General features: G+C 55.3%; 1 protein-coding gene across 1 annotated transcript; it reads left to right on the top strand.

Annotated features, from left to right (window-relative positions):
- The first annotated feature begins 398 nt into the window (after window positions 1–398).
- CCR7 (C-C motif chemokine receptor 7) lies at window positions 399–10537 on the top strand. The gene is made up of 3 exons (XM_031600731.2): window positions 399–1214; window positions 5006–5055; window positions 6648–10537. The coding sequence occupies exons 1-3, from the start codon at window positions 1205–1207 to the stop codon at window positions 7710–7712; spliced, it is 1125 nt and encodes a 374-aa protein (XP_031456591.2). The 5' UTR covers window positions 399–1204; the 3' UTR covers window positions 7713–10537.
- The last annotated feature ends 5875 nt before the right edge of the window (window positions 10538–16412 follow it).

The following is a 16412-nucleotide window of genomic DNA, read 5'->3' as shown; positions in this document are numbered from 1 at the left end:
CTAAAGGGAGTCATATCAGCCCTCCTCAGCGCCCCAAACTTCCAGGGGCTGCGGGGTTCCAGTGCTGAGGAGAAGAGTTTTTCCAGGCTGGGATGTGTGCACACAGCTGGGTTCTGCCGTGGGAAGCGACACGAGTGCTGGTGTCACCATCAATTACACTACTGCAATCCCCCTGCAACACACAGCCCATGGAACACCACGCTGGTGGCAGGGCGCTGCTCGGATCACCGTGCTAAGACAGGCACTGCTCAGAGCCGGACGCCGGCTGCCCAGCGGGGGCTCCCACAGCAGCTGCTGGATACAGCCTGATGCAGAGCACTTGTTATCTGTAGATCAGCTCAAGTACAATGTAGGTAGGACAGGGTTTCCTTTTCTTATTTCTCTGGTTGTGTTTCTACCTGTCAGAAGAACGGTTCCAAGAAGTGGCATCCAGCTCAAACAGCCACAAACAGCCACGGAGTGACACCGAGCCGCCGCCCTCAGGGAAGGGGTGAGCCGAAGTGAATCCCTGCAGGGTGAGCTCCTCCCGGGCTGTGCTGAGCTCGGACCTCTGCACAGTGTGATGCTGGGGAAGGCACAGCACTGCAGATGTGCAAAACCTCTTAGAGGAAGGCGGTGTGCGCCGAGCCTCAGCAGATGGTACAGCAAAACCACCAGAAAGCAGAAAGAGGGGGGAAGCCCACTTGCTTGGGAGCTGCTGCCGATGCGGGCAGGCAGAAGGGCTGCTTGCTGGGACGGCTGTTGTGCGGTGGGTGGACGCCTTTCCTAGAAAGGGCTGAGTGGAAATGGGAAACTTCCCTGTTTCCTGCAGCACCGGGTTCTGACCGATGAAGCAGGCTCTGTTGTGGAAACTCTCCTCCTGCCCCTTCGCCACATTCCAGGTGCGGATGCAGGATCTGCCTCGCTCTGCCAGCTCCCGGTACGGGGCGTGCGGACGCAGCCCTCGCAGCACGGGCTGAGGAAGGACCTGAGCATCAGTGCGTGCAGGGAGCGCGGGGAGCAGCACAGGATCTGCCGCTGCTGAGCGCACGAGGAGGAGGAGGGTCTGACTGCCACGCACGTCACCGGGCTCTGGCCGAGGTGCAGGAAGTATAAAAGGCAGTTTCCCAAAGAGGGGCTCAGGCAGGAGCTGGCGCACACCAGGCTGCGCTGTGCAGACGATGCTCTCAGCAGCACCGTGACTCTGGCTGTTAGAAACAAGACCATGGACGGCGGTGAGTACCTGCTCTGCCTTCATCTGCGTCTTTATTAATAGGGAGAATGCCCAAACCATGCCCTATGGCACAGGGATGAAGCATTTTGAGATTACTCAGTATAAAAGGTTTAATTTTCCTTGTGTGCTATGAACAAGAGGACCCAGCTGAAGCTTCTCTTCTCCACAAGCTCACAAATCTCAAGTCAATTTGCTTCCAAACCATAAAAAAAAAGGCAGCCTGGGGGAATTTCAGGGAGGCTCTGCTGTCCAAAAGCGAGTTCTTCCCATGCCATTCCTATCTTTTTCTCATGTTTCTTTAAAAGATCTTCCATCTCCTTGGTAATATTACACCTCCATGGATAAATCCAGGGATGGGAGTTTCCTCTTGGCTAAACCTCCTCGCTTATTGAAATTTGTGTGACTGAATATCTTCACTGCAGCCACCAAATTTTGAACCAATGAGAAAACTGGGTTTTGTATTTGCCTGCTGCTGGAGCAGCCTGAGCTGGGGCACAGCGTGGGTCCGGGCTGCAGCAGAGCCATGGGAGCCAGGCACTGCTCTCTGACATGATGTCCCCGTTACACAGCAGGCACGAGACTCATGTCTGCTCCTTGCACGTCTCACACTTTGCCAGCTCACACCCAGCGCCCTGCAGCCCCGGCTGGAGGATGTGCAGCCCTGCTGCTGAGCAGTTACCAGCTGAGCCAATCCCCTCTCCTTTCTGAGCCTCTGAAATTTACTTATCTCTGTTTATTCTGCTTCTTGAATCACGGTTTCCTAAGAGGGATGGAGGCAGATCAGTGTGTCTGAGATCTGTGAGTGTGTGAAACAAGCCGTATGACATGGTTCTGTTACCCTCACCTCAGCCCATCTTTCCTCTGTCTGCAGTGAGAAAGAGGGGGGAAAGAGGGGGGAAACTGGCACTGAGCTGTTAACTGCCAAAAGTCATTATATTATTTAAGTATGATTAATCCTTCTCAGAAATATCCGGTTCTTCCCCCAAAAGCCAACAATAGTGATGGTGAAGAGGCACCAGAAACCCGAATACGGGTAGAGATCTCAACAGGACGTTACTCACTGCCTACACGTGTGCTGAGGTGCTTGAGGCTCAAACCTCCTTGGCAGCCCTGGCCAACAGCAACAAAAGGTCCTTTGCCCGTGAGGGTTTAACAGACAGCTCTGCTCACCTTCTGCTCTCCCCACACACGCAGCACCAGCTGCAGCCCTCCTCCCCAGCACCGACCGGAGCTGCCATCGCCTCGCAGTTCATCCAGTGGAAGCAGAGCTGAGCTGCCCGCTCCCCACTCACAGAGCACTTCTTTCCTCCTCCATTCCCTGCAGCAGCGCAATGAGCTCCTGAGGACTGCAGCTGAGGGAGGTGGGGGCTCAGCGGGGCTTTGGGGCACGGCCTGACTCACTGCACTGAGTTTGCTGTCCCTTTATAAGGGAGGTTGCTGCTCCAACTGTTACAGGGACTTTTGAAGGGGTTTTTTTCTTAATATTTTGAGGAACGAAACTTTACGAAAATACCCACAGCTGAGAACTGCCAGAGGCCAGAAAACGTAAAGCTACCTAAAACTGCCCATTAAACTCCAAAGTGGGCCTCATTTCCTCCCTGCAGCCCATTTGCTTCTGCTCTCCTCTCCCTCACGCCCTGCCCCGGGCTCCTGCAAGCACAGCACCAAGAAATGAGTCCCATCTGTGATGTGAAAGTGGTGACTCAAAGACCCGCTCAGGGACCACGGAGCTGCACTGCCCCTTTTGCCTTTGCAAGTGCGTAAGCTGGGGTGAGGGGATGGAAAGTGCAAGCCTTTTTTATACTGAAAATCATCTGACATTTAAGATACGTGAAACAGCAGCTGAGGAAAAAAAAAAGTGAAGCTGTTCAAAGGAATGATACCTCGCTGATCTGTTTGCGGATCGTTAGTTGAGTCACTTTGTTATCAGCTCTTTTTCGTTAGGCACTTCAAAGGGTGGTGTGCTAAAAAAGGCAGCTCACTACTGCTGTACATTTGTGCCTGTCAGTGGGTCAGGGGCCGGGCCGGGCCGGGAGATACAGGGGAAGGTGCTGCTGCTCCTGGACAAGCACGCCGTGCTGCAGCAGCGTGGAACCAGGAGGCACCGCGCTGTGCTCCCGCATGGGCAGCAGGGAGGCTGATTCGGCCGGGTGTCCTCACCACGGGGAGCGGCGGCTCTTCTCTGCCTCCCCTTCACGCAGCTCTAGGAGTTAATTGTCTCTGAGGCCCCAGCTCCCGACAAACAGCCAGCAGAGGTAACATCACCACCAGCAGCCAGCAGCCCAATCCCTGTCCCTGGGAAGCCAGGCCAGTAGCTTGCTGGAGAGCATCGCTTGGCACCGAATGTTTTTTTGCCGGGGCAGTGACCTGTGCCAGCAACCCAGGCACCTGAGGCTTATTAAGCACAGGCAGAGGATTCAGCAGTTTGGGCTTCCAGTGCATTCTCCTGGTCCAGTACAGCACCAGGACGGGAACCAGCAGAGCTGGGAAGGGCGTGAAGGAGCCCTGAAGCAGCAAACAGCAATCCAGAGCAGAGCTGCGTGTGGCTGCTGAGCACCGAGGGTCAGAGGGTTCAGCCAGGCTTCTGAAATTAGGAAATACTACTTCTCTGAAAGGGTGGTCAGGCACTGGAATGGGCTGCCCAGGGAGGTGGTGGAGTCACCGACCCTGGAGGTGTTCAAAGAACGTTTGGATGTTGTGTTGAGGGATATGGTTTAATGAGAACCATTGGTGACAGGTGGATGGTTGGACTGGATGATCTTATAGGTCTTTTCCAACCTTAGTGATTCTGTGATTCTGTGATTCTGTGAACAAATGCTCATCTGTGAGGACAACCGCAGGGTCACCAGAGGAAACAGGCAGCCACAGCCAGAGGCATCTCCTGCCTCAGGGTGAGCCCTGCTCAGCAATCCCAGAGCAGGTGATCGCAGGGAGGCAGGGGCTGCAGATGGGGGGCTGCCTTGTGCCGTACAGACAGAGTGCAGAACACTGAGCTGGAGGAGACCCTCAGGGATCAGAGTTCAGGGCCACTCAGGGCCATCCAGGCAGGCAGGCAGGACTTTCTCACAGCTGCCAGATTGCCTCCTAGCTTCAGCAATTTTCGGTCACAATTGCCTGAGGTAGATGCTGGCATGTGCTTTAAATAGAGAGAAGAGAAAGCTTTCACTGGCCTCTATGTCTCTACTAACCACAGCAGGAAGAGCTGTTTGTCTGAGATTGCTCTCACCATTGTCACATCTGGCTCTGAATTTAATTTTCCTCCCAGCTGACAGCGTGCTGCATCTCCTCATCCAAAGGCAGCAGAAGCCAGCTCTGACATTTAGACAAGCAATAAATTTCAGCCAGCTTCTGATCTGCAGGTCACCACACTGCCAGGGAGCAGCTGTGCCAAACTGAGTGCGCTCACAGCCGTGTTTGTACACACACTGAGTGTGTTCCACTGGGAGCACAGGAGATGGGCTGCGGGCTGCACCCTTCAAGAGCATGAAGCTGCCAGCCTGGGGGTGAGGAGGACAGAGAAAGAAGTCTGCAGTAAGAATGGTCACACTATGCTAATGTCTTCAGCTATCAGATGAGGCTGCAGAGGCCAGGCTTCCGAGACTCAATCAGTGCTCTGGCAGAGGCTCGTTACACGACCCGGGTTGTCCTGTGAGCATCTCATCGCCTTTGTTGTCTGTGCAGCTGCAGGGAGCTTTGCAGAGTTTGCCATGGCCAAGCGCGCTGCCTCTGCTCTTCAAGCAGCACGTGGAAATCCCGGCCTGACTGCTAACGCGGTGTCTTCTTCTTCCCCAGGTAAACAGCTGAAGGCCACCCTTGTTTTCAGCCTTCCTCTCATTTTTCAGGTAAGGTGTTGAAAACAATGTTGTTGAAATGCGGCTGCATTTGCGTTGTGGGTAGAGACAGATCTCAGAACTCTGGCAGGCAAAACAGCCACCCACAGCCCTGGGGAGCTGCTCTCACACTCATAACCCAGCACCACAGAGGTGGGCGGTGAGACAGTGCTAAAACCAGAGGGAAAGCAAACAGAAGGGATGACAACAAGAACAGAAGGAGCAGGATGAACAGACCGTAAGGCATCCGATGTCAGAACCGGGTCCGTCCTCAGCGCGGTGCACAGTGCGGAACCAAGCGCCAGAAGCAGGGCGTCCCACTACGTGATCCCAGCTCCCGCGCCCAGCACTGGGCCCCGGCTGCCGTGGGTGCTGACGAGCTGCTGTGCCCAAGCACCCCCTCATTCCCCCCGCTCAGAGCCATACGAAGCGGCGAGGCGGAGCTGGGCGCCGTGACCGGCTGCTGAACTGCAGGCCTGGCCCCGGCACTCGCGCTCCTGCAACCACAGCAGCGGCCTCAGCCCCGCCATGCTCCCCGGCTCCCCGAGGCGCGGCCTGCAGGCTGCTCTCCCCTTTCACTTCTGGCGGCGTGCCTCCAGATTGCACGCAGGATGTGGTGAAAGCCAGGCCTGCCTGAGACGGAGCGTGCTGAGAGATTGGGTGATAAGGGGCAGAGGTATCCAGGGGAAACCTTTCATCTCCGAGCGATGGGGAGAAGGTTCTGGAGACCAATGGCTCCCAGAAAGCAGGGCAGAGACACCACAGGCTCACTCTGCTCTGCTGAGCGTGGCAGCGTAGGAAGATGAAACGAGAATAATCAGAACTGAAATCAGGGGCAGGGGCCTGTGAATGAGATGCCAGCAACCCGTCCATGTCAGCATGCTAACGATTTCCTGCTTTGCTGGCTGTGTTCCCCCACAACTTCATTGACACCTCTGTGTGCTTAGCAGAAACAACAGCCGAGGGAGGCAGGGAGGCTCCGGCTTTGCCTTCCAGCAGAGCCCTTCGTTCACAGCCCCGCTGGGAGCAGGGCAGGAGGAGGGCAGGGAGCCATGAGAACCCGGCGCTCACAGAGCCAGGCTGCTGATGGCCACGAGCAGCAGCTGCACCACTCCTGGCGCTGCCACAAGAAGTGCATGTGAGCAGCAGGAGTATCTCGATGGGGAGGGAGCTGAAACTGAAGCTAGAAAATGCCAAACGAGTAGACTCAGTCAGGACGTTTTGCTGAGAGAAGAACACCAAGGGCTGTGCTATTTTTCCCATTTTATCTAACAACTGACTGTGTACATACCACTGTGTTTGGGTCCTGGTGCATTCTGGATAACAGCCACACATTCTAGAGTTTTCAGGTGTTATACTGGTTGCACACTAACTTTTCTTGCTGAATTCCCATGATGAGCCCCAAGAAACCCAAACCCCACATACTTATCCACGTTGTCAGCCATGAGACCTTGCTCAGGATGGGAACTCCCCAGGACATCCCTGGCCATGGCTGGGTGCTGCTGCTGTGCAGGCTGACATCAGTCCCCCACTGGAAAACACCCACTGAGGGACAGAGGCCGTGCACCCCAGTCTCAATGGGCTTTGTTCCTTCCTTGTTCTAGTTCTGCGCTGGGAACAACGTCACTGACGACTATGACACCAACACCACCATTGACTACAACATGTTTGAGATCCTGTGTGAGAAGAAGGAAGTCCGTGATTTCCGTGCTGCCTTCCTCCCAGCCATGTACTCCCTCATCTGCTTCACGGGGCTGCTGGGAAACGGGCTGGTGATGCTCACCTACATCTACTTCAAGCGGCTGAAGACCATGACAGACATCTACTTGCTGAACCTGGCCCTGGCAGACATCCTGTTCCTGCTGACCCTCCCATTTTGGGCCACAAGTGCAGCCACGTTCTGGTGCTTTGGAGAATTTGCCTGCAAAGCAGTCTACTGCATCTGCAAAATGAGCTTCTTCAGCGGGATGCTGCTCCTGCTGTCCATCAGCATTGACAGGTACTTCGCCATCGTTCAGGCTGCCTCAGCCCACCGCTTCCGTCCCCGAATGATATTCATTAGCAAAGTCACGTGCATCCTCATTTGGCTCCTGGCCTTCGTGCTCTCGATCCCCGAGCTGGTTCACAGTGGTATAAATAACTATGACAGCCACCCCCGGTGCTCCATCATTGCTAATGACTTGCAGACTTTCAACACTGGCATCAAAGTGTCCCAGATGGTTTTTGGTTTCTTAATTCCCCTGGCAGTCATGTCTGTCTGCTACCTCATCATTATCAAGACATTACTCCAGGCCCGAAACTTCGAGAAGAATAAAGCAATCAAGGTGATCATTGCGGTGGTCATCGTCTTCGTCGTCTTCCAGCTGCCCTACAACGGCGTCATGCTGGCCAAGACCATCTCAGTCTTCAACAACACCAGCTCATGTGAGCAGAGCAAGAAGCTGGACATGGCAGACGACGTGACCTACACTCTGGCCTGCTTCCGATGCTGCCTCAATCCCTTCCTCTACGCCTTCATAGGCGTCAAATTCCGCAACGACCTCTTCAAGCTCTTGAAGGAGCTGGGCTGCCTGAGCCAGGAGCGCCTCTGGCAGCTGTCCTCCTGCCGCGAGAGCAAGAGGTTTTCCTTTGCCATGGAGACAGAGACAACTACCACCTTCTCCCCATGAGGAGAGGTCCAGGAAGGCTGAAGGCTGGTGTCGTTTCGTACACTGCTTCTATTTTGAATTACTGATAGAGAAAGACTTGCCATTACTTTAGGAAGGGCAGCTGGAAAAGGAAGACCAAAGAAGCTCTCCATATGTCAGTCAACGAGCAGTGCTATCCAGTGTTTTAGGGATGGAGAGACTTCAATAAAAACTATGACTAACAGTGAAGTAAGGGAGGGGGAGACCAGTGAGTTCAGAATTCATCGTGCCATTTCACCTTTATTTCCTAGCCAAAATCAGAAATGCTCAAAATGGTTCATTTTCATAAAAAGCAACAAAGAGCAAGAGAAGCAGACAGACGTGCTACGTGCTAATTCTACAAGTAAGAATTACTTGTTTAGAGCTGGGTTTCCAAGAGCACTGCCCTTGCTTTGCATTTAACACGACTGCCTACTGCTCTTCCACACGCACAGAAATGATGCTCACTGCACAGAACAGCACCAGCAGCCTCAGGCTCCCAACGCCACACAGCAGCAGTGTGAGCTGTGAGGTGTCCCAGCATGCAGCCCTCAGCCCTGCCTTCCTCCAGAAACAGCGAGAAGCTCCCATAACCAAACTAAATTCACACATATAATAAGTATTCAATAACTGCACGTTATTGTGGCATCTCAGGTTTGTCCACTTCACTTCTGCCTGCAGCAACGACATCAGGTGTTTCACCTCCTAAGGAGCTCTGCTTATTGCCTCCCAGTGTGTACTTGCATTCTTTGGGAATGCTGCTTCACTTTGGCAACACAACCTTCCTCAGCTTCTGTAACGGCATCAGCCTGCACAAGGGCTGAAGCAGAGCTGGCTGGCACAGTTTAGACTCCAATTTTTGCACAAAGATGAGTTATTTACAAGTGCAGAAGATCTGAGGCCTCCCCAGTCACGCAAACTTGAACCAAGAAACAGACCCTTCAGTGACAGGTACTTAAATATATTTTTAGCACCCGTCCTGCAGCCTGTCCTCACGCCAGCCTTACTCCTGACACACCGAGGGAGGCTTTAAGCTGACGTGGAAGCTCGTGCTTTGGCGACTGCTGCCAGAATGCTCAGCATTCAAGCCCAGGGCAAGCTGGAATATATTTCTCAGTGCAAGACTTAGGGTGTATCTGTTGCCACGGTCTGAGCACTGCAACCTGTCAGAATCCAAAGCTTGCTCCTCTCCAGCCTTAGCAGCTGTGTGGACACAGCCTGTGATTGTCACCTACATGTGGGGCCTTTCTGTGCTGCTGCTTGCTGGCCTCAAGAGGTAATGTCACAAACGTGGGTTTTCTTCTCCCTGACCAGCCAGCGTGTCTTTCTAGAAGAACTTTGGCAGCTGTCTTTTCTCTAAGTCAGACCTGTATTTCACTTATAAGCTACTGGAAATGTGCTTAGCATTCATGCTGTCACCTCTAATCAAGATGCCATTCACTGCAGTTTGATTTAAACACAAAGGGGGGTGTTGGAGATCACTGCCAGGGTCACTACTTGAAAGGAACGGGCAGCTGAACAGCAGATGATTGTCACATAAAACAGGGCCTTGAAAGGAAGCCTTGAACCTGATGCCATTCCCCAGAAGGAGGAAGATTCCCACAGCAAACAGCACCCTGAGAACTGCTGCTATGGGACACCTGAGCATCAGCTGGGGAGCAGCTGCTGCAATGTCTGTGCATCTGTCCCTGAAGTGCAGGCTCTGCCCCCAGGGCGCACAGCTCTCCCAGCGCCAGACACCCGGCAGAGGGCAGGGACCCCCTGCAGCTCCCAGCCCCACCCGGCACAGCAGCAGCCGAGCAGTTCTGACCTGTGGAACCTGAGCCGCACTCCTGCGGCCGTGCGGAGCCGTGCGGAGCCGACACATGAGAACACAGGCACTGCTTTCAGTGCCGCCCACAGAAACGTTCGGAGTGACACGGGGACTCTCTGGACCGCAGGTCGAAAAGCCTCGTTCTGGAGACGGGACACAACCAGCCCTCAGAGAACCAGGGGTGGTTTTTGAGCCGATGCTGCCGGGTGCGTGGCCGCTCCAACCAGCGTTCTAAAAATTCCCCTTCCCAACCCCCCTGGCCCTGCGGGGTTTTGCCACGAGCTGAATTCAGGAAGGAGGCGCTCCCTGCTCTGAACAGCCTGTCCTTGTTGAATGGCCATCCCAGCCTCTTGTTCCAAGCATCTTCTTTTATAATGCCCATTTAACGTGTACAGTAAGTGCTGCTTCTCAGTATTAAAGGGGGGTTAAGACTGACACACCAAATAGCCATTTCTTCTTGTTTTCCTCCTATGTTTCTTACTCAGGCAAAGAAAAGCTGACCAGAGTAAGGGACACCTATCATACAGGCTCCTCTTCGTTTCCTTCACCAGTACCACTGTACTCTTAATGTATACTTACACATGTAAAGCTGCTTTTCATAGAACAATTTCAATACGTACATGAATGTACCCTGAAATACACTGCTTTCACTAAGTCTTTTTATGCATAACACACTCCCCTAACTTATTCTAGCAGGAAAAACTGCCTCACCACAACGTGTACCTGTAGCCTGTTTAACAGAAACCATTTCCTTCCTAAAAATGCAAAGTTTTCAGGTCTTTGCCAACTGGACGCATTCCGAATAGGGAAATATGCAGCTGCCTTTGTAAGAATGAGAAACCAAAGCAGCATCTGGGGCAGCTGCGCCGGGTGCCTCCTCGTGAGTTCAGAGCTGTGCAGATGAAGGCAGCCACCAGATGGATCCCACAGTCTGAGCCTGAGGTTCTCCAGTGCAGACTGAGAACTGACCGTATGTTGCTGTCAATGGGAATAAATTATGACAATTTTGAAAACACTTCTGCTTTTTCCTCGTGTGTTTCCTCGCGGGATGCAGCTCGGCCACATCCTTCTGGACTGGCCAGGAGCTGTTTGTTATCACCCCAGCTTTGTATCAGCTCTGCTCTGCAGGGGAAAAAAAAAGAGACAACGTGTGTAAGCAGCCTAATTAAAAAAAAAAAAAAAAACTAATTATAAAGGAAATAAGTCAGAAGTGGGTTTAGTAGTGGTGCTGTCTTTATTTTTAGTCTCGGTGTAATTGTCTTCGTGCTGTTCCAGCACTGCATGTACTGGTGGTTATGAACATAAAAGCCTTCGTGTTTAAAGAGAACAAAACCATCGCCGTGCTGCGAGGTGCTCACAGAGGGACTGCTGCTCCATAGAGCAATGCAGCTCCGTGCAACAACTGCTGCACTGACTGCGATGCCCCAGCAGGCCGACCTGCGCCGCGAGCAATTCTTCCTCAAGGTGCACAGGGCCAGTCACCATCCTGCACAAAAACTGCCCTCCAGCTGCAACCTGGAATCAAAGAGAAGAGCAGAGCTGCGGGGGGAAGTCTTTGTCACCACACAAAAGAATGAGCTGGAGTTAGTGAGGCAAACAAACCCTAAAAATAATGCACGTGGGTGATGAGGAAGGGTGGTGGCACTTTGCAGCAGTCAGAATAGATGAGGGTGGGCCATAGTTTCCTCTCCCCATCTCTTCTTTTATATGGAAAAACAAACCAAAGTCCCACTCTCAGGGCGGAGGCTTCAGACCTCGGAGAAGAACCTCTTCCATGGGCAATAATTGCCCCCAGGTGCTTCTGCCCGCCTGCCCTCCGCCCGCAGCGCAGCGCTTCTCCCTTCCCAGCTGAGGTCCGGTGCCCTGCCCTTATTCCATCACAGCAGCTTCTTCCCCAGGCATGAAATCAGAGATAAAAACCTCACTGTGCAAAAGCAGTAATTAGGAGCACCCAGCTGGATTCTGGTGCCGCACACAGGAGCCTTCCCACCCTCCTGCTGAAAGAGAAAAGCAGTGCTAACATCTTGGATGCTTCAAATGGGGATTCACAAGCACGGCTCTGGGTAGCAGCCTAACCTATTTTTGAGCCGCATGAGAAGCTGGTTTTCACTTTCACCTTCCAGCACGACCCCGGCTCTCCAGGAGCTGAGGCTGCTACCAGAGCAGGGAGTCGAACCCCCGTGAATTAAACAACAGCTGCCATTGCCACAGCTCGCTGCAGAAATCTTCTTCAGGTCTCGACAAGCACGGTGGCTTTGGGTTCACCTCCACCACGTGCATGGCAGAGTCAGAGCCAATCGAGGCATGATCTCATGTGTTTGTCATTGCTGAGCCCATGCAAATCCCCAGCCTGCAGGAACCGAAACTCTTAACTTACCTTCTTGCTGCTTTGGTTGTTTGGTTTTAATTCAGTTGTCTAAAATAAGATAGCAAGCAGATATTTACTTTCCTTTCTTTGCTGACATGCCATTACATAAACCCGAATTTCTGAATGCTGAGATGCTTGGCTGGGAAATTGCTGTGACTAAAGACCACCATCTAGAATCACCCTGCCAGAAAGGCCCAAATCACCTCCAGTGCCACAGGGAATCCAAAGAGCCCCCCGGGATTCAAAGTCTGCACACATGTGGTTATCAAACCAGAGCTGCTATGGATCCTAGCTCTTCCTTCTTCAGCCAGGAGTTGCTCTAAAATCCATCGAAAGCAACAGAAGGGTCTTTCACCATACCAGCACGAAGGGTCTTTGTGTTACCCTGCGAGCTGGTATGAATTTTTCATGCTGTGCAACACGAGAGGAGGCAGATCCCAGCAGCTGGATACACACAACCAAATGCAGTTCTGAGAACAACACAGGGCAGAGCAGCCCCTGACTGCATTCATCCCCACGGGCAGAGTTTCACCAGCTCTGCCAGAAGAGCAGATGAGCTCCATACGTGTCTGCTGCAGCCCGAAGAGCCGCAGAGCTGCTGCTGAAGCGCCGCGCCACGACTCTGCAGCTTGTCCTGAAGGCAGCTGTGCTCCTCTGGGACAAAGCTCTCATTTAAACTGCTTGAGCCAGCAGCTCCGTGAGGCTGAGGGCTCCAGAGGAGCAGAAACGTTCTGCTCCAAAGCTCTTCACGTGCCACGCAGTAAAAAATCACATTTTCACCAGTCCAAATGACTCACAAGTCAAAGCGCCTTATGCAAAGCCCCTAAGCTGTCATTTCCAAGAAACGCCGTTGCTTTTGTTTGTTTCTCACACCCAACAAAGGCAACAGAATTCCCACCCAACCGGCTGAAAGGAAGATGCTGATTTAGACACACAAAAAACAGTGTTTGACCAGACACCACCAATTACTTCCTCTGATTTTGATCCCGTTGGCTTTGTGCGGTCTGGAAATCAAATTTACCAATTTTAATTTGCTGGTTTAATGATTTTAATTACAAGGAAAGCAAATATTCCCATCCTCAGCCCCCGCCAGGCAGTGGGACATGGGGCTCCAAGCCCCCCTCTGCCTTCCCAGCAGGCAGCGCAGCAGCAGCCCACTGCCGTGCATCTCATCACAGGGCATCTGCCATCCACATGAGAAGCTGTATGTGGAAGGAGCTGTGAACGCACACGTGCTCAGGTCTGCATTTGTCTCCCAGCAGAACTGGTTTCAGACTCCGGGGGTTCTGGCAGCAAAATTAAACGCCCCGCTCAACCTCGCCACCGGAGCTGTGCAAATGAGAGCTCGTGTTTTCAGGGGAGCGTTGACTGATTCCCTTCAAGATAACAAGTTTCTTCTTCTAACTTGTGGCCACACCGAGCAGTGAGAAAGAATCTCTACCCCCGTGCCAGGGCGGGGAGGGGGAGAAGGAAAAACAAGTCTCTTTCTGGATGACTAACACAGCCAGCAGCGCCTGCCACCCTGCAGCTCAGCCCCGCGCTTCAACAGGGAGTTACACAAAGCTCCTTTGAAGAGGTTACACGTTCTCAGTTGATGCGCTCTGCATCACCAGAGGGTTACAATGTTCATCTCACACTTCAGGACCTGACTACATGCAGAGCCAACCTTCGCCTCCAGTCACAGCTTCCACCAGGCTGCAGGCCTGGCAAACAACCCTCAGACCCTCACAGGAGTCACCAAAATGTCTCCGTTGTGGAGCTGCTGGCCAGGCTCCACACTCACCTGCAGCCGAGCAGCCGGTGGCCGAGCATTGCTGCCCGGTGTGCCACCACAGGCCTTTGGACCTGCTGCCAGCAACAAACAAAGGTGTCCCAGCCGTCAGAAGCGAGATGTGAGGTGCCATCGGGCCGTGCTCCTCAGCTGGGTGCCCTGCCTGGGGCACGATGTGGGCTGCAGCAACTCCAGCAGCTCAGCTCCCGGAGCACAGGGACAACGCACTGTAGGCATCAGCGCTGTGGGGAGCTGCCCCTCGGCGGGGGGGGGGGGGGGCTCCTGGCACCCCAGACCTGCTCCTAAGCAGCCGAGGTCTGCAGCAGCACAACCAGCAGCAGGCAGCTCCCTGCACCACAGCAGCGTCTCCCCGGGGAGGCTGTGACTCCCTCCGGCCGCAGCCAGACAAAGCACGCCGTGCCCCCTGTTACAGTGGCACAAAAGGAGCCTTTCCGCTGGCAGCATCTCCTCCTGCAGACCGCGCGACGTTCGTCAGTCACGGCACGTGCCCTGAAACGCGCTGCGACCTGAAGCAAGCAAACACACCAACAGCGGCTCTCTTTGAGAGATGCTGACACCGTGTGGGGAAGGCTGAGAAGGCACCTCGCTGCTTCCCGTGCAGCCTGGGAGTCCCGCAAAAAAACCGTGAACATTGATCCTCTGAAACAGCGGTGGGGGTTCAAAAAGCAAGTACGAGTTAAGTGACACTGAAGCGCTACGTGAGCAGTCGAGCTTGCTTTAATTTTAATACACTGGAAGCACTTTTAACGGCCTCGATTCATTCTGAAATGTAACCTGCACAAGGTTTTCCTGCCTCCATTTCACCTTCTACTGCAAAACGAAACCTCCCTGACTCCACGTGGGCCGGCTCTGATGGTGCCTCTTCTGTCTGCACTGAGGTCCTTGCTTTGTGTCTTTCTGCAGCCCTGAAGTGAACAAAACCAACGAAGGCTGCTCCACCTAGGCAGCCGGCTGTGCACAGGGATGACCCCGCAGCCCACTCTCCGCCACCGAAACCTTACAGAAACAAACATGCAGTGACACCAAACGTGTTATCAAGGGAAGTTTCCCAACGCCCTCGTACAAAAACACTTCAATATTCTGCTCTCTGGGACGCTGCCAACCCGCTGCTCCCCGCACAAAGCCCGCAGCGGATACGGGCACACGCAGCCCTCAGGAGGTGCGGATGCTGCGTCATCCAAACATCACCGCAAGGAGCGAGGAACTCCTGCCTTTAGCAGAAGGACGTCAGACAAGCACCCAGCAGCACAAAGACAAACAAGCAGCGCGGTGCTGCCGGAGGCTCGGCTGCAGCTCGGACCCGCAGCAGCGCAGCGCTCTGCTCCGCTGGGCTGCCGTGGAGGAGCCGGGAGCGCATCCTGGGTGTGGGCGCACCGCCGCCCGGAGGGGTGCGCCGCATCACTGACGCCAAGCACGTGGGCGCGGGGATGGGCGCTGCGTGCGACACAAAGGACATTTCCAAAGACTCCATTTAAATCCTGCCGAAGCAGCGGAGGAACGCGCGTTCCGTTAACGACACGCAGCAGCTCCGCTCCGCGCCGCACGGAGCCGCCAGGGCCGCCTGGCCGCAGGGGGGCGCCCTCCGCACAGCGGGAAGCTGCGGCGGCTTCGCGCCATTTTCGTGCGCCCGCCTCCACGTGCCGGGCAGCGCGCGCATGCGCCCTTCACCCTCTCCGCAGACGCCGCTGCCGCGCGGCGCCCCCTGACGGGAGGAGCGCGGAGCTCCCGGAGCACGTGACCGCGCCCCGGCGCCGCCTCCTCGCGGCGGAGCGGCCGCGCAGAGCCGGAGCCGCGCGGTGTTTCCCTACAGCTGGCCCGGGGCGGCGGCTCGTGCCTCCCGCGGAGCTCCCGCTGCTCCTCGCTTCCCTGCGCGCCGCGCTTCGCCGCTCCGCCTTCCGTTTCCCGCAGCCCCGGAGGGCTCCTCCCGTCGTCCGCGCGGTGGCGCTGCGGAGCTCGCGCGGCGCCGCTGCCGTTTGTGCGCGGTCACGGGCGCGGCGGCGCGGGGCTCCGGCTGCTAACGGGGCGAACGGCCGCGCTGTGCCTTCAGCCCGCTGCGGGGCGCCGCGGTTCCTTGGCTGTGCGGGTCGAGTCTTCCTCGTGGCGCTGCGCCCTCCGTTACAGGAAGGGGGGGGAAGCGCGGCCGAGCACGTGCTCGTTCGCGGCGGTGCGAAGCGGGGCGGCGAGGCGCGACGTGCCGCCGGGAGCCGCCAAGCGGGGATGGAGCTGCGCTCCGTCCTGCGCTCGCAGCGCGCGCCGCCCCCCTGGAGCTGTGAGCGCAGCACGCGGCTGAGCGCGCGGTGAGAGCAGCGTGGAGGCGCTGCTGGTCGGCACGCAGCTTTTCCTCTCCCCCGGTAGAACGGCTGCCACTCCTGCGGCGTCCGTCAGCGGCTTCCTCTCCTTCAGCCCGGAACGGCGGCCGTTCGCAGCGCTGTTGCAGCAGCTCCGGGGCTCGCGATGTGCGCCTTGCCGCTCCCGGACCTGGGCAGATCTTAGCAGAGCAGCGGTGAGGGGTTTGCCTGCACCGAAACGAAATACTTTGCCCCGCTGGCGTCTGCCTGCCTCGCACAGGGCTGAGAGGCACCGACGCTTTGCTGAACGTGCGCTGGGAGGTCATCAGGGAGAGCCCGTGGCGTTCCTGCGGAGCCGGAGATGAAGGCAGAGGCGCTGCAGGCTGTGGGGAGAGCACGAGGAGCACCGACCTGCGGGTGCGAGCTGCTGCCGCCAGCATCA

Source organism: Phasianus colchicus, chromosome 26 (genome assembly GCF_987193195.1).
Source record: "Phasianus colchicus chromosome 26, bPhaCol1.hap1.1, whole genome shotgun sequence".
NCBI classification, from domain to species: domain Eukaryota; kingdom Metazoa; phylum Chordata; class Aves; order Galliformes; family Phasianidae; genus Phasianus; species Phasianus colchicus.
Note: the sequence above shows the minus strand (reverse complement) of the source record. Positions and strands in the feature narration are given on the sequence as shown.

Coding starts and splice junctions, on each gene's coding strand:
- CCR7 (XM_031600731.2), top strand. Junction 5,056..6,647: donor GCCTTCCTCTCATTTTTCAG/GTAAGGTGTTGA, acceptor TCCTTGTTCTAG/TTCTGCGCTGGGAACAACGT.